Source organism: Fusarium pseudograminearum, chromosome 1 (assembly GCF_000303195.2).
Source record: "Fusarium pseudograminearum CS3096 chromosome 1, whole genome shotgun sequence".
Lineage (NCBI taxonomy): Eukaryota > Fungi > Ascomycota > Sordariomycetes > Hypocreales > Nectriaceae > Fusarium > Fusarium pseudograminearum.
The window spans coordinates 3,197,151-3,224,445 of record NC_031951.1 but is presented as its reverse complement, the minus strand read 5'-3'; the positions used below and the strand labels follow the sequence as shown (position 1 = coordinate 3,224,445).

The 27,295-nt window shown below is 48.9% G+C and overlaps 8 protein-coding genes across 8 annotated transcripts, besides 2 other annotated features; 7 read left to right on the top strand and 1 right to left on the bottom strand.

Annotated features, from left to right (window-relative positions):
• Window positions 1–196: 196 nt before the first annotated feature.
• FPSE_08601 (uncharacterized protein) lies at window positions 197–1,239 on the top strand (the record flags this gene model as incomplete). The annotated part of the gene is made up of 4 exons (XM_009261719.1): window positions 197–236; window positions 311–350; window positions 561–955; window positions 1,010–1,239. The coding sequence occupies 4 exons, from the start codon at window positions 197–199 to the stop codon at window positions 1,237–1,239; spliced, it is 705 nt and encodes a 234-aa protein (XP_009259994.1).
• A 611-nt stretch (window positions 1,240–1,850) lies between these two features.
• FPSE_08602 (uncharacterized protein) lies at window positions 1,851–2,619 on the top strand (the record flags this gene model as incomplete). The annotated part of the gene is made up of 3 exons (XM_009261720.1): window positions 1,851–1,877; window positions 1,953–2,470; window positions 2,526–2,619. The coding sequence occupies 3 exons, from the start codon at window positions 1,851–1,853 to the stop codon at window positions 2,617–2,619; spliced, it is 639 nt and encodes a 212-aa protein (XP_009259995.1).
• Window positions 1,903–1,926: a microsatellite.
• A 1,466-nt stretch (window positions 2,620–4,085) lies between the features above and the next one.
• FPSE_08603 (uncharacterized protein) lies at window positions 4,086–7,537 on the top strand (the record flags this gene model as incomplete). The annotated part of the gene is made up of 5 exons (XM_009261721.1): window positions 4,086–4,314; window positions 4,376–5,053; window positions 5,101–5,243; window positions 5,294–5,840; window positions 5,895–7,537. 5 exons carry the CDS (start codon window positions 4,086–4,088, stop codon window positions 7,535–7,537), a joined length of 3,240 nt encoding a protein of 1,079 aa, XP_009259996.1.
• Window positions 7,538–8,061: 524 nt separating this feature from the next.
• Window positions 8,062–9,156, top strand: FPSE_08604 (uncharacterized protein; the record flags this gene model as incomplete). The annotated part of the gene is made up of 1 exon (XM_009261722.1): window positions 8,062–9,156. The coding sequence occupies one exon, from the start codon at window positions 8,062–8,064 to the stop codon at window positions 9,154–9,156; it is 1,095 nt and encodes a 364-aa protein (XP_009259997.1).
• Window positions 9,157–13,281: 4,125 nt separating this feature from the next.
• Window positions 13,282–13,323: a microsatellite.
• Window positions 13,324–14,443: 1,120 nt separating this feature from the next.
• FPSE_08605 (uncharacterized protein) lies at window positions 14,444–17,312 on the top strand (the record flags this gene model as incomplete). Its single annotated transcript, XM_009261723.1, has 2 exons — window positions 14,444–15,146; window positions 15,196–17,312. 2 exons carry the CDS (start codon window positions 14,444–14,446, stop codon window positions 17,310–17,312), a joined length of 2,820 nt encoding a protein of 939 aa, XP_009259998.1.
• A 2,764-nt stretch (window positions 17,313–20,076) lies between these two features.
• FPSE_08606 (uncharacterized protein) lies at window positions 20,077–21,912 on the top strand (the record flags this gene model as incomplete). Its single annotated transcript, XM_009261724.1, has 1 exon — window positions 20,077–21,912. One exon carries the CDS (start codon window positions 20,077–20,079, stop codon window positions 21,910–21,912), a length of 1,836 nt encoding a protein of 611 aa, XP_009259999.1.
• A 758-nt stretch (window positions 21,913–22,670) lies between these two features.
• Window positions 22,671–24,173, top strand: FPSE_08607 (uncharacterized protein; the record flags this gene model as incomplete). Its single annotated transcript, XM_009261725.1, has 1 exon — window positions 22,671–24,173. One exon carries the CDS (start codon window positions 22,671–22,673, stop codon window positions 24,171–24,173), a length of 1,503 nt encoding a protein of 500 aa, XP_009260000.1.
• A 1,825-nt stretch (window positions 24,174–25,998) lies between these two features.
• On the bottom strand, window positions 25,999–26,937 carry FPSE_08608 (uncharacterized protein; the record flags this gene model as incomplete). Its single annotated transcript, XM_009261726.1, has 1 exon — window positions 25,999–26,937. One exon carries the CDS (start codon window positions 26,935–26,937, stop codon window positions 25,999–26,001), a length of 939 nt encoding a protein of 312 aa, XP_009260001.1.
• Between the last annotated feature and the right edge of the window lie 358 nt (window positions 26,938–27,295).

Sequence of the window (27,295 nt, the reverse complement as noted above, 5' to 3'; positions counted from 1 at the left end):
AAGGTCGGTCCGCGGATGTAATTAATCCGTTGCACCCTTCGCAGGGTGACCCAGTCAAAGCAAATTAGGTGAAAAATCTCATAAACCCCACCTTGGACATCGACCAGACAACCCAATTTCTTTCTCGCAACTCTCCCAGCTCTACAAATACCCGACCTTTCTCTTCTTTTCGACTCAACTCTTCACATCCTTCAAAATGGGCTTCACCGACCTCCTTTCCGAAACTGGAGCTCACGGTATGTCCCTGGCCTGATATTTCTGCGCCTCTCGTTTCCGCGCCATGGACATGGACACTGACAGTTGAACTCAGTGCTCAACAGCTGGTTGAGCACCCGCTCTTACATTGTTGGGTATGTATTTCCTCCTCCCCGATTTTCCTTCGCATTTCCCTCTCGATGCAAAACTTCTGTGATGAGACAAATTGGTCCGTGTTTCGGAGGTGGACTCAAGACCCGCCGTTTGACGAAGCAACAAGCACTTGTGCAACTCTGAGCTGTTTTCAAACACACTATTTTCACTTCTCGACTGTTTTGTCAAGACTATGTGCTAACATGTGTCAGCCAATCTGCCTCTCAGGCTGATGTTGCTGCCTTCAAGGCTCTCTCCGGCCCCCCCTCCGGCGAGAGCTACCCCCACGCCGCTCGATGGTACAAGCACATCGCCAGCTACGAGAGCCAGTTCGCCACCCTTCCCGGTGATGCTTCTGCTGCCTACAGCACCTACGGTCCCGGCTCCGCCGAGGTGACCCTCAACCCTGCCAAGGCCCCTGAGAAGGCTGAGGAGGCCGCCGCTGAGGAGGACGACGATGTCGACCTGTTCGGTAGCGAAGATGAGGAGGAGGATGCTGAGGCTGCTCGCGTCCGTGAGGAGCGCCTTGCTGAGTACCGCAAGAAGAAGGAGAACAAGCCCAAGACCATCGCCAAGTCCGTTGTCACTCTTGACGTCAAGCCTTGGGGTAAGTTTATTTCACTGCAAATAACACAGAAGTCATTATGCTAACAATCTCCAGATGACGAGACCGATATGGCTGCTCTCGAGGCTGCCGTCCGTTCTATTGAGAAGGATGGTCTGACTTGGGGTGCTTCCAAGCTCGTCCCCGTTGGTTTCGGTGTCAAGAAGCTCCAGATCAACCTCGTTGTCGAGGACGAGAAGATCTCCGTCGCCGACCTTGAGGAGGAGATCCAGGAGTTCGAGGACTACGTCCAGTCCACCGACGTTGCTGCCATGCAGAAGCTGTAAAAAGCCTGCGTTAGCAATGTCAACTTATGATGAGGCACGACGGCGAGGATTGATGACCAATGGGATCTTATGATTTTCAAATGAGCTACGTAAAAGGCGGAAAAAATCATGAATCCTGCACCTTCGCACCAAACATAGATGAAAAATAAAAACAAAAAATGATAGATCAAAACATGATAATCCTGTAATTTGCCCGTGAAACCAATTATGAACATTTCACCCTCAACGTGCCGCCACATCAGAGTAGAAAATTCGTACCCCGCCACCATTATTATTTTTAGGCATGGAATGTTGATGAGGGGCAAATCTGTGTAAAAGTTGCATGTCGGGCAATGTGTATCCGTTCTGGGCCATGTGATGGCGGGGTAATTAAGACTTGGTGAGCGCGTTGATGGAGCCCACTAGTCGCGGTCAAGTTCATCCTAGACAACGCGACACTATTGCATTTTTGATGCTACCGCTCAAATGAAGATGTCATAGCCCAGAACGTAACTAGACCGCCATTCTCAGAATATCATACAAACTTTGTATCTTTCGAATCGATGATAGTCGGGATATGCAGATAGACAACACAGACACTTGAGCGCACACATACTCGGGCCAGCTGCACTATGTATGGAGACTTGGGCAACAAGCTGGTATTCTTCCCTTTGCAGCGCAGCGCACCACACCACACCACACCACACCTAACCAGCTCTGACTTTTGATGCCAGGTCCAACATGCCAAACGAACGCAGAACTTGGCACATCTACCACCTTACCAGACCGAGATCGTCCGCGCCGTGACACGCGAAGTGAGGGACCTCGACAAAGATGTGGGAGAACTTCTCGAGCCTTTCCAAGGTTCATTCGACCCCAGCGCCGACCAGGCAATTGCCTATACAATTCTCGTGAACCATCTATCTATGCGAAGGAACAAAAGGTGTTTACTTGCCTACCACCGGACACGGACAGACAAGCTAGAGGAGCAGGTATGGAATGGATCAGACGTAGTTGATTTGTCTGGTCAGCAAGTACGAGATACGAGCAACTCTGGCACAGGAAGCAGCGGTGCGACGAGCAGTCTGAGCCCGCAAGAGGAGGAGTACGTTCGGCAGTATAGTGACGTGTTGGCCGCATACAAAGGTCAATGGACGGATATCGATCTCACGGGTAGCCTGGAGCCGCCACGAGACTTGTTTATTGACGTACGAGTCATCAAGGATGCTGGAGAGATCCAAACAGAATACGGGTGAGTTATGCGCAAGAAGATTGTGAGTGTTATGACATTTAGCTGACTGATGCAGGGCTATCACTTTGACTAAAAACAGTCAGTTTTACGTTCGCCAAGGAGATGTCGAAAGACTTATAACACAAGGATATTTGCATAAGCTTGGTTGAGGGGTCACAATCCGCTGGATTTGCCAGACGGTTTAAATGATCATGACTGTTGTGTTGTTATACCCTGCTAGATAGCATTGATACTATCACATGTAAAAGCTTTGCCATATACTAAGGCAACTTCTATTGCACCTTTCTGTCATTGTCTTGCAAATTTAGTTCTAATGCAATCTGCAAGCCACGAGAAAGAAGTAGCGTCACGCTTGGAACTCCGTTGTCCGTTCAAATGCAACCCTCGCGAGGGATGTTCCCCTCAGCTTAGTTGTAGCTGTGGTGGAACCAGAAAGTTCATCAGATATCTCGATTAGTGTATGGATATCTTAAGGAGAAGGAAACAATAACAAAAAAAATAGCGCCCTGGATTGAATAGAGTTCAGCCCAAGCCAAATGGTAACACTTGAAGTTACCTAGTCTGAGCAAACTAACGAATCCATGCTTGATACAGTCCAGACCTAGAACTCATTGACAGCGGAAATCTCAACGTCCCCGCATACATTCTCCATTTTTAGAACCCCTAGATAGGCGTAGATATGCTCTATTGCAGATAGAGCGATGATCTTAACTGGACAAGAGTTACATAAAGCAATGAATCTTGATTTACCCAACGAACGGCGTCTTATCAATTCTCTTGCCCCTGCACTAACCCGCTCGGCCCGTCCGGCCAGACTCGGCGGCCGTTGCAACCAAGTTTGACATGTTTTTTTGGTTGTGGCGGTTGTTAGTGGGTTCTCGGTCAATCTTAGCGGGTCTTGTCGCCTAAAACACAGGTGAGAAGAAAAAAAATGTGAGAGACAAGAAGAAAAAATTATGCTACAGCTGCAGCTGTAACTGCAGGGAATCCGGCGTTCATGCCGGTCTCGGCTCATGACAAGGATTTCAGGATCATGAAAAGATTTACGGTATTGAATAGTGTGATTTCTAGCGACGGATCTGTCGTGATAGCATAACCAATAAATGAATAGATTCAGCAAGGTAAGCATAGAGGCATCAGAATAAAAAAAGATGGAAAAAACTGTAAAATTAGCCTCTGCGTATTCACGTTTCGTTGCCCGTTGACAACCTTACTGGACTGGACTGTGCTGAAGCTGGCAGGTTCCAGGTCGTTGTGGTTGCTGAGCCTAACTAATAAGTTGATAGTGTCATGAGACGCCCCACCAGGCTCGCTTTCACCACCCCCGATCCTTGCTTGGGGGTGAGTTGACTGCGTCGCAATCGCAGATGATTGACATTCGTCACTCCATTCCCCACGAATTCTTCGCGGTCTTTCTTTAACGTGAGGACTTCATCTGGAATGTTTCTTGTCTCAGTCGTTATTGTTTGAGTACCCTTCATTCTTTGGACCCTGGAACAGCAACACAAACCCAAGTACACAAAGACTATCACCACCTTTTGCTCATGCGACACACCTAGAACGAGCTGCATCCTGCACTCATAGGTGCCTTTGCGGTCGACCCAATTCCCATACAATGTCGTCGCCGCTCAACTTTACTCCTTGGAGGAGGAGAGCTTTGAGTACCGCTTCACAGCGGGACAACGAGCAAGCTCAATTGCCTCGCGAAGAGCCCTCAACTTCTCCTCCGCAACATGGTCACAGTCCCAATCTTCCAATTGCGAGACCGTCCTCGACTAGCTCTGCTGCTGGTCACAGAGAACCTATCAGGTCTTTCATCCACGGCTCTATGCGAGATAGCCTAGGTGCGTTGCACCCGAATCTTTGTTCATCAGCGTTTTCCGTCTTGTTCTAACCTCTGTGTAGCACCAATTGATAGTATTCAGAACGCTCGATCCGTCCGTCAGGATACCGCTGAGCTTGCGACCTACTTGCTCTCCGACCCCAAAACACAACAGAACTCGTCCGTCCTCCAGCGAGCAAGAGTCTCCTATCAGGACTCAATTGACTCCGAGGTTGTTGACGATTCGTCTATAGCTGAGAATGGCCGTTTCTCGAAGACAATTCTTGAAGTTCCCGAGCCGCCATCACCAGATGGTAACGAAGATGACCTCGATGCGGATGCAGGGCCGTCGGTACTGGCAAACCTTCTCAAGCGATCGCCTCCTCAATCGATTGCGCCAGATCACCCACATGAACAGCATGGAGACGATCGTGTCGAGGACAACCAAGCAGAGCAGGATCCACGCCGAACTAGTCACGCAGAAGATGCGACGGAACAAACGCCTCTGCTCGCGCGCATGACTTCAGGCGGTCGACGATCTTACTCTGACCTTGAGGGACAAAAGGCTCAGTCAAAGCCCTCATGGTTTAGTGGTTTGGTAGAAGTCGGTCACAGAATGGAAGAGAGGATATCGGTTGCTGTTAATCCCAGGAAATGGGATCGCCAGGCGCTCTGGAATAATGTCGTTCTTACACCAACCTCATGTCTTCCCGCTGTCTCTGTTGGTCTTTTACTCAATATTTTGGATGCCCTTTCATACGGTATGTTTCTCAAAATCATGGCTCTACAGAGTAACTAACAATTGCAGGAATGATTCTTTTCCCTCTTGGAAAGCCAATATTCTCCCACCTTGGATCTGCTGGAATTTCCGTCTTTTATGTTAGCACAATTGTTTCGCAAATCACTTTCTCATCTGGCAGTATATTCAAAGGCGCTGTTGGTTCAGAATTAGTCAGTCGACTCCTTTCCGATCTAAACTTACATCTGCTAACACACACCAGATCGAAGTCGTCCCCTTCTTTCACAACATGGCAGGCAAGATCACAGAAATTGTTGGGGAAGAAAACCCCGATGCTGTCATTGCCACTACTATTGTGTCATTCTCTGTTAGCGCCATGATGACAGGACTTGTCTTCTATCTCATGGGCCGCTTTAAAGTTGGTTATATGGTCGGCTTCATTCCCAGGCATATCCTAATTGGCTGCATTGGAGGCGTTGGCTGGTTCCTGATCGCTACTGGCTTCGAGGTTTCCGCTCGGCTCGATGGCAGTCTTCAGTACAACCTCGATACTCTGAAGCAGCTTTCTGACCCAGCCACCGTGCCTTTGTGGGTTGTCCCCTTGGTTCTTGCCATCATACTGTTTTATGGCCAGTCCAAGATCACATCCAAGTTCTTTCTTCCGTTATTCATCCTAGCGATCCCTCTGATTTTCTATTTCTTTGTACTTGCGTTGGATACACTACATATCGATACACTTCGCGACCATGGCTGGATCTTTGAGGGTCCTCCCTCTGGAGAGCCATGGTGGTATTTCTACACCCTCTACAGTAAGCTCACACTTCCAAAGACCTCTCACTCTACTATACTAACTGTTGGCTCAGAGTTCCACCTTGTTCGCTGGGATGCGGTTATTGAATGTGTGCCTGCCATGCTTGCTTTGACGTTCTTCGGCATCCTGCACGTCCCAATCAACGTCCCTGCATTGGCTCTTAACTGTGGCGAAGACCACGCTGATCTTGACAAGGAGTTGAGACTTCATGGGTACTCCAACTTCTTGTCAGGTTGTTTTGGCAGCATTCAAAACTACCTCGTCTATGCAAATACAGTCTTCTTTATGCGATCTGGAGGCAACAGCCGCCTCGCGGGTTACATGCTAGCCGCGGCAACGTTCGGCATCATGGTTATTGGCCCATCTCTCATTGGATATATCCCGGTTATGATGGTGGGCACTTTGATCTATGATCTTGGTTTTGAGCTACTGCTTGAGGCTCTGTGGCTTCCGCGCAAGAAGCTCAAGCTGGCTGAATACCTAACTGTCGTTGTGATTGTTCTCGTCATGGGCATTCATGACTTTGTTGTCGGTATTGGAGTTGGTATTCTGTTGGCCTTTGTATCATTAATCCTACAAACCTCCCGTGTCTCCGCCATCCGCGGAAACTACTCTGGTGATATAGTTACGTCTACTGTAAGACGTAATCCGTCCCAGCAACGTTACCTACACGAAGTCGGCCGACAGATCTACATCGCCAAACTCACAGGCTACCTTTTCTTTGGTACCATTGTCAGTGTGGAAGAGAGGATCCGGGCGCTCTTGGAGGACAGCGCGTTCACTGCACAACCCATTAAGTTCCTCATCCTCGATATGTGGCATGTGACGGGGCTCGACTACTCCGCGGGCGAGGCTTTCAATACCATCAGTCGATTACTTGACAACAAGGATGTGGTTCTCGTCTTGAGTGGCGTTGACTCAGAGACTCAACTTGGTCGCAACCTGAGGGCCGTTGGACTCGGCAACGATGGCATTGAAGTCATGATGCTGCCGAACCTGAACTCTGCCCTCGAAAGTTGTGAGAATGAGCTACTCAAGACTCTTTACGCTCGGCAGAAAGAGATAAATTCCTTGAGACGTATTTCGGCACAGTCAGCCCAGAACTTGGATGTTCCCTCAAACAAGTCATCTGGTTTCTCATCATTTGATCCGCCTTTCAACTCACCACGTCGCAATCATCTTGCCGAGGCCGCTCGCGATACGTTGAGCAGCGTGGATGTACAAAACCCGAAGAAGTGGCAGAGTTTTAAGGAGCCTCTTCGCCTCATGCTCCAGGTTTTCCAGGGTCTGAGTGACAAGAACGAGGACTTCTGGTTCCCAGCAACTTCCTACTTCTCTCGTCGTGAGATCCCAGCTGGAACTGTTCTCTTCCGACGTGGAGAACAAGCCAACGGATTCTACCTTGTCGAGCGTGGTATCGTGCGTGCTGAGTACGATCTCCCCCAAGGATGGCTATGCGAAAGCATTGTCGCTGGAACGACCCTCGGCGAGCTGCCCTTCTTTTCCGAGACTGACAGAACTGCGACAGCCGTTGTGGAAAGGGATTGCGTGGTCTGGCTGATGGACCGCGATCAGTGGGCAAGGATTCAGAAGAAAGAGCCAGAGATTGGAAGAGAGCTGCTGAAGATATCACTAAAGCTCACAAGCGAGAGGATGAGTGCCATCACTTCTTACATATTGACGACAGCGGGTTAAACTATAAATGAATTACTCATTCGATCTGTTAAGAGATATGAGTTTAACAGTTATAAAAAAAAACAATACTACAACAGTATGTAAAAAACAGTATCTGGTTAAACTATACATTGGACCACTCCTGCCATAATTAATATCTATTGGGAAATGACCTATCTCTTGTTAGATTTGACGGTTGAAATTACAGAGTGAGAATAGACACCAGTGTTCCAATTGGAATGTGTTAGTCAGCCCGAACGCAGCATCTAGGGTAATTCCCATCAAGCATATTGTCACTTTCAACTACACCTCGAAACTCTTGTGGTACTATTCAGCGCTCATCTTGTTAGTTTGCTTTATCTTTATAAAGATCTGTAGACGTTCCCGCTGCGCACATCGACTCTGAATGAGAGTTTGACGGTAGACTGCGATTTCCCCACTGATTTGCCACTGACTGAACTGAAGGGCGTATAACGACATAGCATAGTTGAAGCTTAATTAGCAGTTGCAAATCTCGAATGAACACCATCTCATAATAATCCAACATGCCGCAAACCATTAGATCTATACTCGGCAAGTCTGGCCGAGTCACCAAGCCTTTCAAATCATCAACACCTTCTCGCAAAGGTTCAAGCACAACTCCACGAAGACCCGCACGCAAACCCAAGGATCAAGAAACAGACCTTTTCCAAGATAAACTTGATGACATAGGCCTAGCAAAAGTATTGGAGGAAAGTCTCACGCTCAGGGATGTTGTTCAGGCAATGCGATACATCCGAGCGCGGATGTTTAGTCCCGTGCCGCCAACTGGTTTCAACTCAACTAGGACGGCAGAAGTGCTCAACTATAGGGCTACCACATCGCCTCTTGTCACCGTCGGGCATCTTAATGCGGTACTGCGATCCCCAGGAAAGGTGGAACGAGAACTTGCAGAGTTGGTGGCAAAGGGCGTAATACGAAGAGTGAGAGTTGAGAGGCGCGGAGGCGGAGGTGAAGCATTGATAGAGACGCCTGACTATGAGGATATGCTTAACAAGGCATCTTTGAGTGAGGACACCAAGAACGCATTCAAAAGATTTCTGAAAGAGAACCCGACTACACAGGTACTGTACAAGGATGCCTTGGAAGGCAGGCAAACCGATGAACTCATCCGTATGGGGTTTCTGACAAGTTCTACGCCATCGGCGCCAGAGAGCACGCTCGACATCCGACCCGAGGATCGAACAACCCTGACTTCGATTCATCACGTTTCACGATTTGCATCTGGCACAGTATCGGCTGTTGGAGGACGAAACGCAATTCATCTTGCAGGCGGCGGTGGCGGCGCCCCGACACTTACACGGTCATGTTCTACACCATCTGGTCATCGTATTGCAGTGCCAGGTCACGGTCGGCATCTCAGGCTGGCAACAGCCACTGTTAACTGGGTACGAGAGACACTACGACGGACACGCTGGGGTGAAGGGCCGGAGAGTTGGCTAAAGGAGCGGTTCGAGGGCGGCGGTTTATATGGGCCAAGGTGGAAGGAATTCTGGGGAGTTGAATGGTCGTGGGTTCTAGGAGAGGCAGTCGGGCTGGGTGTTGTGGAAGTGTTTGAGACAGGAAGTGTAGGAAGAGGAGTGAGAGCATTGGGAGGTTGAGACGAGTGGCTACATGTATCGCATATCATTAATATCGTGATTTGGTTAGTAAGTTTATGATACTTTAGTGTTGCCAAGGCAAGTCCTGTGTTTCGAACTCTTTATCGAATTTGACATATAACAACTACCATATTCGACTTGAATACCATCTGTAACTAGATAGATATTGGTGGAAACATTATGTTTATCCGTCACAACTTCCATTAGCAAAGTAAGACAACTGTTTCATCCGAATATTATGCTAATTCGAGTTGTGATGAATGAATTCTTGTGGTGATACAGGGACTTACGATGTATGATAACTCGGAATGATAATTAACCTTGACAATATGTCAGTACGTTGACAACACTGCGTATCGCTTACCAAGTCTGCAGACGTACCCTCAACACTAAGACATTCAGCTGAGGGGGAGGAGGCGAAATCCAGGTGTGACAACTGTGATTAAATTGTGATTACAGGTGATTGGAATGTTTAGTTAGCATGGAGGCCGAACTTGTGATACTCCCTACAGATATGTACAAGGATGGATGCTGGGTCAACAGTGGTGGCTTGCGTGTTTGCTCGTAGGTTTTGGTTGTTGGTAACGAATAATAAGCATATCTCCCCTGATCACTGAAGCGATGTGACCCTCCATCATGAAATGGGAATCCTTTACGGATAGATTTATTGACTTCATGTAAAATGAACGAGTGCCACGTCCATGGTCGTGGTAGTTGATGTTTGATATTTGAACACAGTACGCAGGTAGGTAGCATAACTGAGTGGCATCCTCAAACAATCGCAAGACAAGCCTTGAATCTATCTAATGTCGAACGAGATACCCACCATCACAGCAAATGTTTCGATGCCTTGCAGCCTCTTTCGTGTGCTGGTACGGATACAGCTAACATTTTAGCTATCTTGTAGTTGCCCAACAACCACGACGTTTCTAGCTCAGTTGCATGTCAACAACTTTTTTTTATCCAAGCGAGGGTTTCGCGTAGAATAGCTTAGGCGTAAGGTAAAGCATGATGGGTTAGCATTAAACGAGACCAGACTGACCTCGGATCATAGATGGACAAAAGATAGCTGCATGCAACGCCGATCTGAGTAGGCATGGTCCTAGCGACTGTTAATGCAGCCATCTTAGACTGGCATGTTTTCGGGTGTAGTAGCTTGCGGTTCCGAGTCGCGTGCAGCCCTGTCTTGAACCAAGGCTTGTGGAATATTTCTTCAACGCAATTTTGTTAGTCGGCTCCTAACTATCCGAGTAGCATCGTCTTTCATATCTGACAGAGAGCTGTGATTTTTGGGGAGCATATTGTGGACCACTAAAAACTGACCGAACCTTGTCAGCTTGTTCATTACAGATTTCAAGTGATGACCCCACGACCCGTTGAGACAGATGATAGGCGGAGAGATCTTCATAATGCCAGGAGCGAGATGAGTCTTGAATGAGCGATGCTTGAAGACGGCTTAATGCCCGTCAACGAACCGTTCGCAGTGCCACCCAAAAAGCAAGCTAGCAAGTAGGTCTATCACATCAGAGTAAATATGAAGCGATAAAACCCTTGCAATTGAGCACCGTCTTATCTCACTTAACACAAGCTGGATGCCGACACCTTGTTTACTGATCAGCAAAACCCTTCGATTCACCACTAACATCACTGAAAGACAATGTTAATGTGATAACCACGTGCAGCCAGAAATTGCGTACTGCTACTGTGTTAGAGAGCCCAAAATTTGTAGACCAACTGACCAACAAGACCACAGAACTGGGTTTATGGCCCATGCCAACCATGTGCTGTGGAGAGCTGGGGTCGTCTCAGCGAAAGGGGCACGAACTAGGGTCACAAACGGGATCCTCCAAAGCCGCCGAAGGGCCGTGTTGGTCTGAGTATTGGCGACTTCGCCAGGGGGTTTATTGAAATTGCGCCCATAGATTTTTCCCATACCAATAATATGCGAGTACATCAAAGTCATCGGCCGGCTCTCAACTGACTAGACAATAGCTGAAAATCCTGTAACGGAATGCGCTCTGGCAGCGAACATTCAGCCCCAGCCGATTCTGATATATTAAAAATGGTCTAAAACGGTCCTGTCCCAATGGGAACGGGTATTTGATAGAAACGCTATCGGGCGTAATATGTATAAAACATGTTGGATTTTAATGAACTGTTGGCTACCATAATATTGATTAATATGGAGATACTTTTCCGTCTCGACTCACATGGCGAGGGCCGAGGGGCATAGGTACCCCATGAGGATCATTGGATCGTCTGTGGATAGAGTTCCATTCTTGATGAGCAATAAGGGTCTGTAATTAGTCGATCCTCTAGAGAGATGAGAAGGATACTCGTTATTGGCCTAGTGGAGACCTTGTTAGCCCCATCAAAGAAAGCCTTCTTGTCGTGTATGATGATGGATCGAAGCCACAAGTTTTAGAACTCCTTCGACAAGGAGGAAAATCTGCTGTTATCGCGGAAGGGCGTCTTGGAGGCAAACCAATCTAGCCGTATCAGGTGCTGATCGATGGATGTCCTTGCCAGTTGACAGGGAGTAGAAGGGTGGAAGACGTCGATCTCGAAAGGACGCAAGAAACATTGTCTTAATAGATAAAAAGGACCGCACCAGAAGCTGGGCTTGGAATTTCGATCAAAGGGTTGTCCAATCTGACGAGAGGGAATTTGAGAGCGACGCAGCATTGGCTCTTGTTGTGGAGGGACAAGACAGATCACAGATCACAGAGTTCGTAGTGCGGAGTGCGGAGTCTGCTCGAACTCATATTTAAAATGTGATGATGATGTTTTGAGTAAATCTTTCTTGGATTGGTGTTGAATAGACTTCGCTCCCCCAATAAGCCTAACCAGGTACGACGAACCGTACCTGCCTTAGTTGTTTGAGGTTGCTCGGCATCGGGAACTAAGGCAACTTTCAGGTACCGTACCGTACCGTAGTGCGCCTTCCACCAACAACACAGCCTAACAGTAGGTCATAAACCAATGAACCTACTACGGAAGTGGGTGGTGCTTTACGGATACAATACGGTGCATTACGGAAGGGGCGATCGACCATACCCGACGAACCTGTGGAGGGTTTTCGATCCACCAGTTCAACTTTACTACAGTCTCTACCAGACACTCGAAGCTTTAGTTCAACTGTAATGGTGTTGCAGTACTAGTTAAACACTGAAAGCTCAATATTCAAGTCCATGTATAACAATTGGATAGTTTACTCTCTGAAGCCGGGATGACGATAAGGGTATCGAACCGTGGTCCCTGATGATACTACTTCTTTATCCAACGGCTAAGAGGAGGAGGATATTAGATAAATGCTTGCTTTTTCGTTTTCTGACTGGACTAACCCAAATAGTCAAGATGGTGGATGGCTGACCGGGGAAGATATCCCCAAGCGTCCAGACAAGGCACTCTGAGTGGCTAACCCGGTAGAAAAAGTTAAGTGAGCTAAGTTAAGAGACTAGGTTTATTTTAGGCGACCGTGCGTACCGGTCAAGTCAACTCTTGCGGCACTCAATGCTACTCGAAGACGTGACCTAGACTTGCATATCGTAATTACAGTCCTCGCTACCGCGACGCTCAGGTCTGTATTCTCCGGGATGCCCTGTCGTCCAATCTAGATGCATGAAGGGACATGGGAAGAAACCAGATGATTTTGATCTTGGCCCAGCAGGCCTGTCTTTCTGTTCCTCTACGCTAGTGCTGTACGTACTCTAACTGGAACGCATTGGTCCCCAGCTTTCTGAAATCTCCAGCGCCTCATCTGCTAAGCGGACCGTTTTCAGGCTTTTGGGAACTAATATCCGCGTCTTCAACCGTGTTCGTCATTTTTTGGATCCCTCTTTCGCTCTTTTCATTTTGATTCCTTATTTGGATCTGAACCGTATCCACGTGCAGTTTCCTTGTGTAGAAGGTCGTTCTATACATGGAAATCCGTTGCAATCATCCCGTCGTAATTTTTTTTTTTTTTTGGAAGGCCGGTCCCTGATTTTCCTCCCACACGTCACGCCACTCGTGTCGCTCACTCACTTATTTTGTGCTTGTACCTGTGCTTTGTGGTGGGACCCAAATGCATTAGAATCTGTATCCTGGCCTGTTGTCCAGCCATTCGTTCCCCTCCACTCCAAGCTTGACTCGACCCGACTCAACTCTCGACTCGAACTCGCCTCGCCAGGTTCCCTCAATGCTTTTCCTCCCCACATCAACATCAGACTTTACAAGGTGAAGACGATACGGTACTGTGTGGTACTTTGCGCAGTAGTCTCAGTTTGGAAGTGTTGTCTGTGTCGTACATACCATTGCCGAAACCGATTATCCATCCATTCGCCCTTGTTACTCTTTCAAGCTGCGAGCATCTACACCAGCACCAGTACTTCGCTGGCTTCAGCGTGCTAATGCTCGGATTTTCATCGTCAACTTACAACCAAACCGTTTGCAAGGCCGCTCTTGGATCTGGCTATTAACTCGAATCCCGGGCAACCAAGGCCGACATCGTCACCGTGCTCGACCAAGGCTATCCATCCATCTGTCGCGCTAGTCGAGGTACACTAACATTAGCCTTGTTGAGACCTTGCTCGCTGTGGTTTGCTTTTCCCCAAGGGTAAGGGTTCACTTTCTCATCTCCTGTCCTGCTCCGTTACCACAGTACTTTGAGAGGTCATTTGGAACGTTCCCAACTGCCGCCCCCCCTTTCAACTTCAATTCTTTCCCTTCAAGCAATTCGACGGCTGAGTACGTTGCTGGTAGCCATTCTTTTCTTTGGATTTGCTTTTGTTCAGCATCGATACTCGTCCCTTATTGTGCTAGCTAGAGCTAGAATCCTTACACTATTACCCACTGTTGCAGTTGCCCTGCCGCACGTCACTGACCATCCACAGCCAAGTCGATAGCACCTTGGAGAGAGACATACATACATACATACAACCGAGCCCGCGCAGCCTCCGGCGTTCCACCGATTTATCCCTCCCTTGATCGGTCAAGCTGGGCCACCCTTACAAAGGACTAGGACCCATATCATATAGGATTTCTTTTTATTGTTACAATCGACCGTCGCCTTATCAGAGTGACGTTGAACCGAACGAGCCCATCAAAGCTGTTGATTTAGCGGTGGAAGTAGTTGATGGACCGACCAACCTTTCAGGACGTTTAATAAGACCTTGCACCAGGCCACCGACCTCGAGCCTGCGAGCACCTGCAACTTCTTGTTGTTTCTTTTTCCACACTACCCACCCGATCCACGATGACGACGACGTTACCGCGCCCATCCCGGCCCTCAGTCGGACCACCCAACATGGCCCTACCAGCATTGCCAGTAAATAAGACGCGCAAAAGCAAAGGAAATTTGCCAACGCACACATCGTCTATCAAATCAGTGCCAGGAACCCCCAGATCTGGTCTTCGAGCACCATCATCTACGACGAATTTGACACCATCTGGTCCCGCACCCACGGCTGCACTTCCACAACCAAAGACACTCCGCAAAAGTGTCAGCATCAACTCTTTCCCACAGCCACCAAGAGGCGACACACGTACAAGTAGTGGCGTGCCACCCAGTCCAAGAACTTCGGATAGACCCCGGCCCTCAAGGAAATCGTCTAAACCAACGAAAGAATCAATGTACAGCACGTTCAGTTCCAGCACACCAAGCTTTCTGAATGGAAGCGGAGATGGACAGTCTATCAACAACGTACGCATGTCGGATGGGTTGATCAGCGTAGCATCACCTCCTCAAAGTCGCAGTTCCTCGGCGCAGGACTCGTATTCAACCTCGGCCACCACATATGACGATCCTGCGGATGGGCCAGGCCAAAAATCGGGTGTTTCTGCCGATAAGCGAGCGTCAAAACAAGATGGCAAGGGAAATGTCGTTGTGAGCGTACGAGTTCGGCCAGATGCAAATGGAAATAACGGAAGTCCTGATGGAGAATGGATGGTTGATGGGCGCAAGTCGCTCATCTCATTTAGAGGGAAGGATGGCGGAGATCATTATTATGGTATGAGATCTCAACTTACCAGAGGCTTAGCAAAACTGACGGCTTTTAGACAACGTTTTTACGACACATGACCACAACTCCAGAGTATATGACCATATTGCGAAACGTCTTGTTCGACGAGTTATGGAGGGCTACCATGGCACTGTCTTTGCGTACGGTATGACCGGCACTGGAAAGACATTTTCCATGCAGGGAACAGCCTCATCGCCAGGCGTGATTCCCCTCGCCATCACCGACATCTTTTCCTATATTCGAGAAACCCCTTCGCGAGAGTTTCTGCTGCGAGTCAGCTATCTGGAAATTTACAACGAAAAGATCCACGACTTATTGAGTATGTCAACGTCTGGCGGCGCTCCGCAACAGGAAGAGATCAAGCTTCGAGAGGATAGCAAGCGAGGTGTTTATGCTACCCCATTGAAGGAGGAAATTGTGCAGAGCCCGACGCAGCTATTGCGCGTCATTGCGCGTGGCGACCAGGCTCGAAGAACCGCTAGTACCCAGTTCAACGCACGCAGTTCTCGAAGTCACGCTGTGGTTCAGATTGTAGTGGAATCTCGGGAAAGAATGCCGGGCGGTGCAGCTGCGGCCGAGGGTAAGCGATCTGGTCTCTTGCCTGGTGGTGTCCGGGTATCAACCTTGAGCTTGATCGATCTGGCTGGTTCTGAAAAGGCAGCCGAGTCGAAGGAGCGCAGACAAGAAGGAGCCCACATCAACAAGAGTTTGCTCACTCTTGGAACCGTCATCTCAAAACTTTCAGAGTGGAAAGAAAAGGAAGCCAAGGGCGGAGACAAAGAAGGAAAGCATCTTCCTTACCGAGATAGCAAACTCACTCGATTGTTGCAGGGCGCATTGTCCGGAAATTCTTTAGTCAGTATTCTCTGCACGATTCAGATCGGTGCTGGAAACAGCGCGGTTCTGGCCAATAACCATACTTTGGAAACGATCAATACGCTCAAGTTTGCTTCGCGAGCCAAGAACAGCATCATCAGCCATGCAAAGAAGGCCGAGGAGGCTCTTGGTGCCGGCGGTGAAGGCGGGGCCAGAGTGTTACTTGAACGCTACCGTATGGAAATCACAGAACTACGCCAGCAGTTAGAGGCTCAGGCAAAGAAGAAGAAAAGCGACGTGGAAGAAGAGCCGGTTCTCGACGAGGAGGAAGAAAAGGTCAGGGAAGCACAGGCGGCAGAGCGACACGAGGAGCAAATCCTTGAAATGCAACTCGCCCGAACGGCGCTCAAGGAACGAATCGATCATCTGAACCGCCTAATCCTTAGCTCCAAGTCGATTGGCGTCAACACGAACGGAACAATGAGTGCGCTCGGTCAATATTCACGATTCTCTCAGTTCTCCCAGTTCTCGCAAATTTCGTTGCCTGCATCCATCCGCTCATCGGTTGCTACATCTTCGGGCGGTAGACCACTCGTCGAGCGTACAGCGTCAATGACATCGGCATCGTCGACAATCGGCCGACGTTCCAGCGGCGGTCAGAAGAACTCTGGAGATAATACGCCAACTGAGGTCGAGGATGACAGCGCAGGAGAATTTGGTGATGGCACCGCATCTCTGACAGCACAGAACCGTGCTCTGCAAGCTGATCTCGTAGACAAGAACCGTTATATTGCAACATTAGAGAAGCGTCTTCTCCAAGCAAGGCGTGCCAGCTCTAGCCGGGCCTCGGTAGGGTTCGCTGCTCCTAACAAAGCAATCATGGTCGGAGAGGACCATAGTGTATCCGCCGCACTCAAGGAGAAAGACACCGAGATTGCGGATCTTCGAGCGAGACTGGACGACAAGGACAGGATGTTAGCGGCTTTGAGGAGCGCTGCACGATCACGAGATACGGCTGAAGCGACCGTCGAACCTCGCTCTCCGTTATCGCCGAGGCCAGCTGCGCAAGAATCATCCAGCGAAAAGCCCAGCAGTGCCAGACTCTCGGGGACCGAGAAGAAGCGAACGCGGGGTGTTGATGAGATGAACAATCTTCTGGACGAGATGCTGCAAGATCGAGTTGAGAAAGGCCAAGTTGTCAGGGGTAAGCGAGGAAGTGTACGCTTGGCAGTAGGACAAAATATGGACTCGTTAGCAGAGCCAAACCTTGAGCCATTACGCCGAACTCCTACGCCCAACCTACCCGAGGATCGCAACGACGTGTCAGTAGAGGCATAGGGCAAGAGATGTGTGTTGGGTTTACAGGCGTTTAAGGAAATGGGAACGGATCTGCGGGAAAAGGGTTTTGATTGCGTTATACCCGAATTTACTTTCGTATGTTACTGAAGGGAAGACGGCAGAGGGGAAGGTCGAGTTTTGGTTTGCTTGTTCTTTTTGCCAATGCGGCTACCCGCATACATTCCTGTTCATTTCCGGGCTTCGGTGAGGAACAGCGAACAGCAGCGACGGTGTTATTTCGATATTCTTACTCCTTTGAACAAGGGAGCGGGTGGCAGGATTACTCTCAAAGAGATCCAATGACCATTATCCCACTACTTTTCTTTTCTTTTCAGTTATGCATTATATATCATGACGAGTCCAAGGCGGAAACATTCAGTTCAGCGGCAGCTGCGACACTCGGCTGTTGCATCAAGTTAATCATGGAGAACGAGGAAGAAGTAGAATATCAGGAACGAAAGAATAAGAGACAGTTGAAGCATAAACTTTTGCCCGTGGTTAATCAATTGTGATGTATCGTATATCCCCAGACAGATTTGCCGTCTTCAAAATGTGTTTGTCCTTTAGTCGTTGTCCATTGGTCAAAGAATCGGATTGACTGACAGTTTGGTGGCAGTTTGGTTCTGCCATTATCCGCAAGGGCAATCAACCCATGCCGGCTGGGGGCCTGAAGTTTCCTAGCCCACTCATTCTTGTTTCTATTGGCGACGTGTGATCATATCCATTCACTACTGCTGGGCCATTGGACGGACCGCGAACATGATGCCAAAGTAGGATGGTGGTAAGGCGTTGCATGAAATTCGATATTGCCCATTGCTCGATGATGGTTTGATGATCGAGTTAGACTACGGTTCGCAAGTCTCATGCTGGGATCCGAGGACGGATGTTTTGTCAATCAAACATCAAACGCGCGGGGACGAAGCATTCGGTAGATTAAGCAGCGAGATTTGTTTCTCTCCCAGCTTCCGTTCCGAATTTGTTATGATTTGTTTGCTCAGGGATCCCTTTGCCTGACCCCATGACGAATGCCCGCACTTTCCGAAACGATGCAAAACATTTGTTTCTTTTTTCCCTTGGTGGTCGAAACGTTCAAAGTTGGGAAGTCTGATAGTATTAGATGTGATCCCTGATATTACCAACAGGAGCGTCTGGAGGGGTCAGTCGGATAAATGTATTTGATTGGCTGTGGCCGTCAAAGAGTTGCTAAAATCTGAAACAGGGCTGGAACTTGTGAGAAGCAAGAAGCCCGGCCTTTTTTTGCTTTTGCCAGACATCCCTGTCGAGATTGGCAAGGAGCCCGTACCTTGCAGAAGCGCGGACTAGGGTGCGAGGCTCTCAGACTCGACTAGAGAGTGATGGAAAGGCCCGGGAGGGTGATGAGGTTTGCGAGAGTGCAATGAGTTACATACTGTAACTCAAAGGGGTGATAAACCGGACTAGAGTAGCAAAATTCGGCTTCCGTATTTCATGCCACATCCCGACGGCTTTCAACTGGTGGTAAGTGACGCATAGGAGATCATCACCATCTCGCCTACCCATGGCAAAAGAGAAGTATGAGCATGTAATAGGCCAGCTTCGAACTTCTGTAACAGCTCTCAACTCTAATTGTAGACGATCTGGTGATTTTCGTGGGATGATCGTCGGTAACCGGAACACGATATGTTTCCTGTTGACGTTATGCCGTGGCGCAGAGCAGTTGTGCTTGTTGTATGTACCCCTTGCACAATTAGTCTGAGGCAGAGTGTACGGATGGACAAATCATGGTCAACCCCCCTGGCGCTTCTTTGTTTGATGTTCCTCTAGAATAGAATCCCCCGCAATGCGTGATGTGGCTGGCATCTATGCTTGCTGTACAGAGTACAGAGTACAGAGTACAGAGTACAATATCATCAAGTGAAATTGATAGGAGTGGAAGGAGCATTGAGGATGACCTTAGCTTTGTATGGCAGGCGCAAAATAAGCGACCAAAGATCACTAATTGGTCACATGTAAATTCTGTCTAGTGCAATCACGCTGTAGGTCGTGCCTTCCTCATACAAAATGTCATCCGTGCCTGAGCATCCCAAGCAAGTGCTGCTTCGGAGTTGCTTCCCATCCAGGATGTACCCTGTCATGGGCCGGGCCCCATCGAACAACGGACGTCTTCCCCATATCCCAGATATTCCAGTACACGATCCGGAGAAATTTAACATACTGATTCCTTCTGATCCTGGAACCTTTTGTTTCTTCTTCCTTTGTTCTACGTCCTGTGGACTTTTTTTTTTTTTGGTTACCATTTATCTTCTCTTCTTTTCTTATTCTCTGCAGTGCAGGTCGCATCGCATAGGCTTGATGCCTCTACTTTCAACTTAACCTACTAACTATTCGATTCTTTGCACATTCATTTCGCCCATTTTTGTACCGTTGGAATCTATTGAGACAAAGTTGTGACGAAAATCACATTCGTATTTACCTACAATTAGAACGTTTGTCTGACCATCGGGAAGAGAACCCGTTCTGGCACACAATATTCGTGGACACCACATTGCTGCTTGTGTTACACCATCGGGTCAAAAGCCAACACATTCTATTCTTGACATTCCTTATAACCAAATCGCTTATCGAGCAGGACCGATTTTACCTTCTGTCGGGCTTCTTACCATTGCATAGCCAACAGGCCGCAGAAAACAGCACACTTCGAGCTACATAGCTGGTCTTGGTTCCATTCACCTTTTTTCACTTGACTTCTTTATTTACATCACAATCATTATCTTAAAGTCTCACAATGTCGGGCTCTACACAAACCAAAATGCTGGTGGTGCCGCCTGCTCTCAATCTACGTCGAGCCAGCTCTTATAACGCCCAGGATCGAGGGCCAGTTTCCTCAACATCGTCACGATTCAACTTCAACCATCTTTTCTTCTCACCACCTGCCTCGCCAGCTCTCCCAGCGCTTGTACCTCGACCCCCGAAAAGAAGATCGAGTCAGATCCTGGTCACTCGACCCAGTCGAGTCTTCCGTCGTCTTTTTCTCCTCGGCATCCTATTATCGATCTCCTATCTCGCGGCCATGGCTTTCCAGAACCCAAGTGTGATCCCAGCAGCAGTATGGCCTTACTTTGAACAAGAGGAATTTGAGATGGTTGGTCAGGATGCCTTCCCAGACTTCCCTACGCCAATCATCGTCAACGACAACAAGGGCCGTTCCAAGTGGACTGTCTTCATCCCACCCAACGAAGACTTTCCTCTGACCATGGAGCAGTATGCTGAAATGGGAAGCCAGTGTCGAGAAGTTTCTTCGCGAGCAAGAGATATGCACAACAAAGGTCCCATCACCGAAACTGCCATTATCAACTACGATGCCCAAGACGAATACTATGTCGACGTCTACGAGGCCGAAAGATCAGGCCTTCTTACTCCCACAAAGGGGCTTCGTGCCAAAAACAAGGGCAGGTTTGTTGGCGTCGATAAGAAACACCTGAAGCATAAGCCTGTCTGTGAGAGCACCATGACGTTTGTGTTGGAATCCACAGATGCCGGCCTTGGTAATACTCTCATGATGTTATGGACCTTTTACGGACTTGCTAAGCAGCTTAATCGTGACTTCTTCATCGTTGACAAACGATGGGCTTACGGTTCATGGGATCAAATCTTCGATATCCCCCCTGTACCAGAGTGCCGCCCACCCCCAAGGCACCACATGGTTCCTTGCCCCTTTCAAGCTCGCCATTTGGTTGTCTCGGCTGCAACGGCAAAGGAGGTGTTTCCAGCCCTGCTGGCTCAGAACCATCGTGTCGCTGGATCGGGTAATGGCCTGCGAGATCTCTTTGAATTGGCTCGCATAGGGTTTGAAGACCTCTTCTTCCTGAACGAGGAGGATCAAACCTACGTCGACAACCGAATCACTGGTCTTCAGGCAAAGGCAAAAGCCGAGGACAGCCTTACGGCACATGCCCCTATTGTCGGACTACATGTTCGCCATGGCGACCAACACCCACTAGAGTTGCAGTACAGCGAAACTTACATCCCAGCCGATATCTACCTCAAGCAGGCCAGTCATTACGTCGAAGAATACTACAACGCAACTGGTGTCGAGGGTCCCATTAAACGTCACTCCCTCACTCTCCTGGCTTCAGACGACCCCACAGTCCACGAGGAACCTGAGTTTGCGCACACAATTCTTTCTCAGGACCGAATTCGTCTTGCTTCAAAGGGTGCCATTGCTAGAGCTGGTGGTAACCAGCATCAGTCCAACAACTTTGTTGAGAACACATTTGGCTGGGAAGGTGGTTTCTTTGCTCCTCTCTTTTGGAACCTTGGCGTTAACAGCCAGAACAATGCCGCCGAAGCACCTGCCGGGGTCCACGTTAAAGATGTGAACGAGGAAGCCAGGCACATGGCGCCGCCATCAGAAGAAACACTGAGGCTTCGTGGTCTCGTTGGTCGAGCCTATATGATGGACCTTTCTGTACTCGCCGAGTCGAGTGACAAGATAGTATGCACCGTAAGCTCGATGGGGTGCCGGTTGCTGGCTGTGATGATGGGCTGGGAGGATAGTATGGAGAATGGTGGCTGGCACAATGTGGACGGCACCTATGGCTGGACAGGTATCGACTGGTAAATGACCAACGAATTACTAGTTACATCTATTCTATTTTCTTGGATTGTCACATAGGTTATGAGTTGTACTAAAAACGAGCCTCCATGGCAAAGCATTTGACGAGGCACTGGTGATGTTGGGCGGCGTTGTTTCTAAATAGCATATAAGATACCAATCTTTCTTTTCTTCAGTTTCAACTACAACGCCAGACACGGCGTAGACTTTGTGAATATCCGACTTACAGCTTTCTTTTGATGGCTTCCAAGTGCATACGTTACAGCTCTGACTTGAGAGGGTCAATGAATTCCTTAAAAATATGTTCTTACTCAAGGTAGCATTCAAATAGAGAGTATATGAATATATAGAACAATGGATTACTGCATTGCTAGACCTTATCTAGTCTATTAAACCTCAAAGCATCGGTCCATGTCTCTGATAAATATTTATCAACCTACTCTGGATTTATTGGTCTGATTGCGACAGACGTCGAGGCGGATAAAAGTGGATACTCTCTTCCATGCTCTCCAACAGCGCGCGGCGCGATTCCTAGGGCGACTTCGTTACAGATTAGCTACCGTCCATTTTATCGACCCTGCATTCACGTCACGAAGAGACAATTTGGGGACAATACGAACTTCTTTCTCTTGAGGATCTCTTCGCTGCTTTCATTCTTTTTGGCGCCATTTTAAACAGAGCTGTTACAGTTCACACACACAACACTCCTCGCTCAAGAGAGAGCATCGCAGGCTCCTTAGCTCTGCAAGCTCTCCATCGCAAACATGTCTACACCTACGCCAAAGGAGGGCACACCAGCCGCGAAACCTCGACTCAAGATCAACGTGAACCGATCCTCATCATTCGTTGCCGATGCGAATATAAGTGCGACACCATCAGCTTCGGCCAAAGCTGCAGGGTCAGGTACCATTGCCCCAACATCAACGCCAACGGAAGGAGGCCGCAAAGTGAAGCTCAAGATCGGAAAATCACAACCTTCTACGCCAGCCGAACAGCCCCCGTCCAAAACAAAAGCCGGTCGACAGCCTAAACCCACTCAGAAACTCGTCGAGAGTAAGAAGCGCCAGCACGATGATCTGGATGATGAGCTGGGATCGGCGCATCCAACGACGAAAATAAAGCTCAAGGCTACAAAGTCAGGACTTACTCCGACGGTGGTGGTGAAGCCGAAGGGACGCGCACCAGTTCACCCGCCAGGAGATGGCTACGACTCAGAGGCGAGTGATAGAGAAAAGGACCCATCGATAGAGGAGCAGTTTGTCCTGAGAATGATGCCGGGAGAGCACTGCGATTATGTCCGATGGTGTATGGAGAATGGAAAGATGGGTATTCCCCGGAGTGCGGGAGGAGCAGACATACAACTAAGGTTCTTCGAAGAGGATAGTCGAAGGGCGGTCGTGACAGTCAAGGGTCAACCGTTTGCCGCTGTCATGGTAGACTTACCCACGATTACCGAGGCGATGAAGACATGGGATCGAAAATCGTTCCTTAAATCCGCCGACATCTGCCAGATGCTTCTGGTCTACGCCAGGGTGTCCAGCGAAGCCGAGGCCAGGGAAACGACACTACCGAGCATGATCGACCAACATTTCAAGTGGCCACACGGCCTGACGCCACCCATGCACGATTGTGCAAACCGACGATTCGCAAAGACCATCAGTCGTAAGGAGATTGAGGACAAGGAAGCAGAAGTCGAACGCCTGCTCGCCGAGGACGCTAAGGCTGGCTCGACGCGCTGGGAATGGGTCGATGAGAGCAAGGACGATGACGACGACGGCGCAGACGAGGATGCCGACGGTGAGATTGATGACACTATGGACTACTTCCAAAGCCAGGATGGATTGTTCGGCGGCGAAGGCGAAGGAGACGATGACCTCGAGGCCGATCTGGAGGCTGCTTTCGCTGGAGAGGTCAGCGCCGAGACTCCTGTCACAGGTCCGGATGCACCTACGCCCATGACCACCACCCAGGTTAATACACCTGCGCCTCTACAAGACAGTATAGAATCGGACGAGTCAGAAGAAGTCTCAGACGACGACGATGATGACGACGAAGATCTAGATGACGATGCTCGTGCCCAGCGTGACGAGGAGCAGGGTGTCAAGGATATTATTAACGATCTTAAGAAACAGCTGGGCAACAAGCAAGCCGAGCTGGCACGCACTACGAACAAGATCTTGCGAACTCGCATTGAGCAAACCATCAAGCAGCTCAAGGCAGAAATTGAGCTCAAGAACTCGTCTATTGGTATCGAGACAGACGACTAGATGCCATGCGATGGAGGCGAGAATCGCAATGGTCGCAACATAAACGTAGTACGGAAGAAAAGGCCCATGGCAGGGGAACGGCGTTAGGGTGTTGCCCAGGACTTGGGGGGCATGACTTAGATATGAATTCAGACCAAATACCACATTGAATTATTACAAGCAATCTGCCCAGTGACACTTCAAGGCGTATTTCATGCGTCCCTCCCTTTCCGAAGAGTCATCCCTCCATGAGATCTTCCAAAATCGAACTTTGACAAGACCCCTAAAACTGTATACATCCAGTCCATGATCGACTCAGTAACTGCGCAGTCTTTAACTTGTTGACAACCAGAACTTCTGTTGCCATATCTATGATATCTGCCCATAAAGCATGCTGGCTGAGCTCTTCCAGACTTTGAGGATCAAATCTAGATTTGACCTTGTTCGCTACCCGTCTTTGAAGTGTGCGTTGGAGTATTACGGCTAGCTCGGCGTCTCTTTGTCTCTGCTTCCTGAAATAAGAAAGAATAAAATGACTGTCTCTTAACTTCGTAGTTTTATGCTCGCGATTCCACCGTTTCGTAGAGTCGATAGCGTCTTGAATGCGTGACTCGGGAGTTGACGAACGGGAGGAAGCTTTGTAGTAGGTCAGCAATTGTTGAAGTAAGCATATCCAATTGGAAACACCCACTTTGTTGCTTTTGGATACTTGGCTGGAGCTCTGCCTTTGCTCTCTGCATCGCACGTGTCTCTCTGCCAGTAGTATCAGGTGTAATCGGTTCTAGATCGACTGCCTTTGTAACAACTGGCTTGGGGGGCTGCTTCATTCCCTCCGATAGCGCATCCAGTTTAACTTCCACATCTTCGATTTGCTTGTGCCACTTGGTAGAAGTTTCTCTCATCTCCTGCTGTAACCTATCGATGTCGGCTCGGGTGGCTGGTGGGAGGCCTTGTAGAGGAGCCATGAACGCCTTGACAGTTTGCACTTCGTACATGATTCTGGTCAGTCTCTCTTCGCTCTCGCGTCTGAAACCTTGATCGTCGGAAGTACGAAGCACGAGTCTTTTGACGTCATCTTGAAGTTTGTACGCAAGTGTCGAGAGAGCGCGGAGGTTCACTTCAACACTCATAGTTGCAAGTGTCTCTGCTTGCTTGAGGAGCCTTGCACCTTCACCATCCTCATGACCTATAGCTTGTGCCGTAGATGAAACCAGCAGAGAACCGGCAGCGGTATCAGATGTATTCGAAATTGTTCTATTTATATTCTGGCTTGCTGGTGGCGATAGGGGGGCCGCAGCCCGGATTGGACCTCGGCGAGGTTGACGGCGAGTCTTGGGTACCTTTGGCATATCGAAACAGAAGAGGCTCTTATAATTGCTTGCCGTTTATTCCCTCGTTGAAAAGCGACGTGGATCGGAAGAAGGGAGGCCACTGTGTTTTCATAAGAGAAAGAGTCACAGCACACTCATGATCTCCGATGCAGGATCTTGCGTGCCTGTGATGCTGTATAGGGAGGAGAATCAGAAAGAAGAATGGACGAATTGCTGAAAGGAGAAGAGAAAATAATCTGGTGCATGAGTGAAGCAGGAAAGAGGTAAGTGAGCAAGAGGCAGGTGGCAGGTGGCAGCAGGTCGTAGGCAGGAGCTACCTTCCTACTCACCACTGCCAAATTCTGCAGCTTTATAACAACAACGCTATTATCCAACTCGTATAAATTATTAGAAAAACATATAAGGACAGATTAACGGGCTGTTGTACGTGCCCGAAGAAGCTACCATTACTCACTCACCCAGAATCTCTGAAATAACTCGGGCAGGCACACAAAACACTCCAGCTCATGCGCCTATTACAGATCCCCAATAACATCAGCATCTTTTCCCTTCAGTCTCTCCTCTCCAATCCATCTCAAAAACATACCCACGTCCTTGGCGATCGCTGCAGACAAGCCCAACTTCTGCGCCCACATAGGCACCAACCCCTTCGCATCGGACACTGTCCCCATCACCCACTCCAAGCTGCCACCTTCCAGCTCTCGCACCCTCTCAATGCTGGAGTATGCCGCTCGGACAGGACCATCGTGCACAGCCACGTCTGTAGCATCGTCACTGGCCCGGATAGCGATCTGAATGATCATGAACTCCTTGCGGCCACGTACAGCAGCTGTGGCTTGGAGAACTGGAAAGACACGCTTAGATAGCGGGCCAGGGAGATCATGGACGGATTCTTCGCGACGAAGTGTCCAGTCAACCCACGTCTCGCCTTCGAGCTGGACCTCGATACCTGAGCAATCCCACTCTTGTAGCCTCTTGAAGCTCACGACACCTGGGGTAAAGATGCTTTCAGCTTCAGCATGCTTCTCCTTGAAACATCTCACAAACTCATCCCAATCTGCCGTTCCCTTTTCCTTCTTTGGTTCGTGAGTGCTTCGTCGTAGTGCCCAGAGTTCCGACTGGGCTTTGTTGGGAGAGACGCCAAGGCCGGGATTCTTCTGGGCGACGATGCCCAGGGTGTCGGCGTCTACTGTACGCTCAAACACATGAACAGGGGCTGTCGAGCCGTCGTATTTCTTGACTGCTTTGTGCTTCCATAGATCACCTGTGGAGCGTAGCTCTGTGGCAGGCTCCACAGAGGGGATCTCAGAAGGAACGGTATCTATAAAAGACAAGCCTTCGAGAAGGATTGAAGCGAGGAGTACTTTGAGATCTTCGGACTGTGATCCTACAGCCGGAAGCTTGGAAGGATGAATGCCCCAGAGACGGACAATGGGACCGTATGACTCGCTCATGATGTCTTGCTGTGGTGCTCAGATATAGTACTGACTGGGTCTGGTCCCTGGCTTGGTCAAGGATGTTATTCCAGAGAGGTATTGATGAACTCTAAATCAGTAACGTGATGGCTTTTGCTCGCAATTATATGAGGAATAGATAACGATTGAAAACACAGATGGATAATTATGCGCTTAAAGTCAAGATAGAGTAAATAGAGTAGAACAGCAGCATTGAGTGAAGCTGTAGTCAAAGCTGGCTAGTGGGTAGCAGAAAAGTTGGCCTCCTAAGTCTTAGGGTATATAAATAAATAGTCTAAGAAGCATAGTCTAAGTAGCATAAGCTGCCCTAATAATTTTGTCTCTTATGTTCGTAACG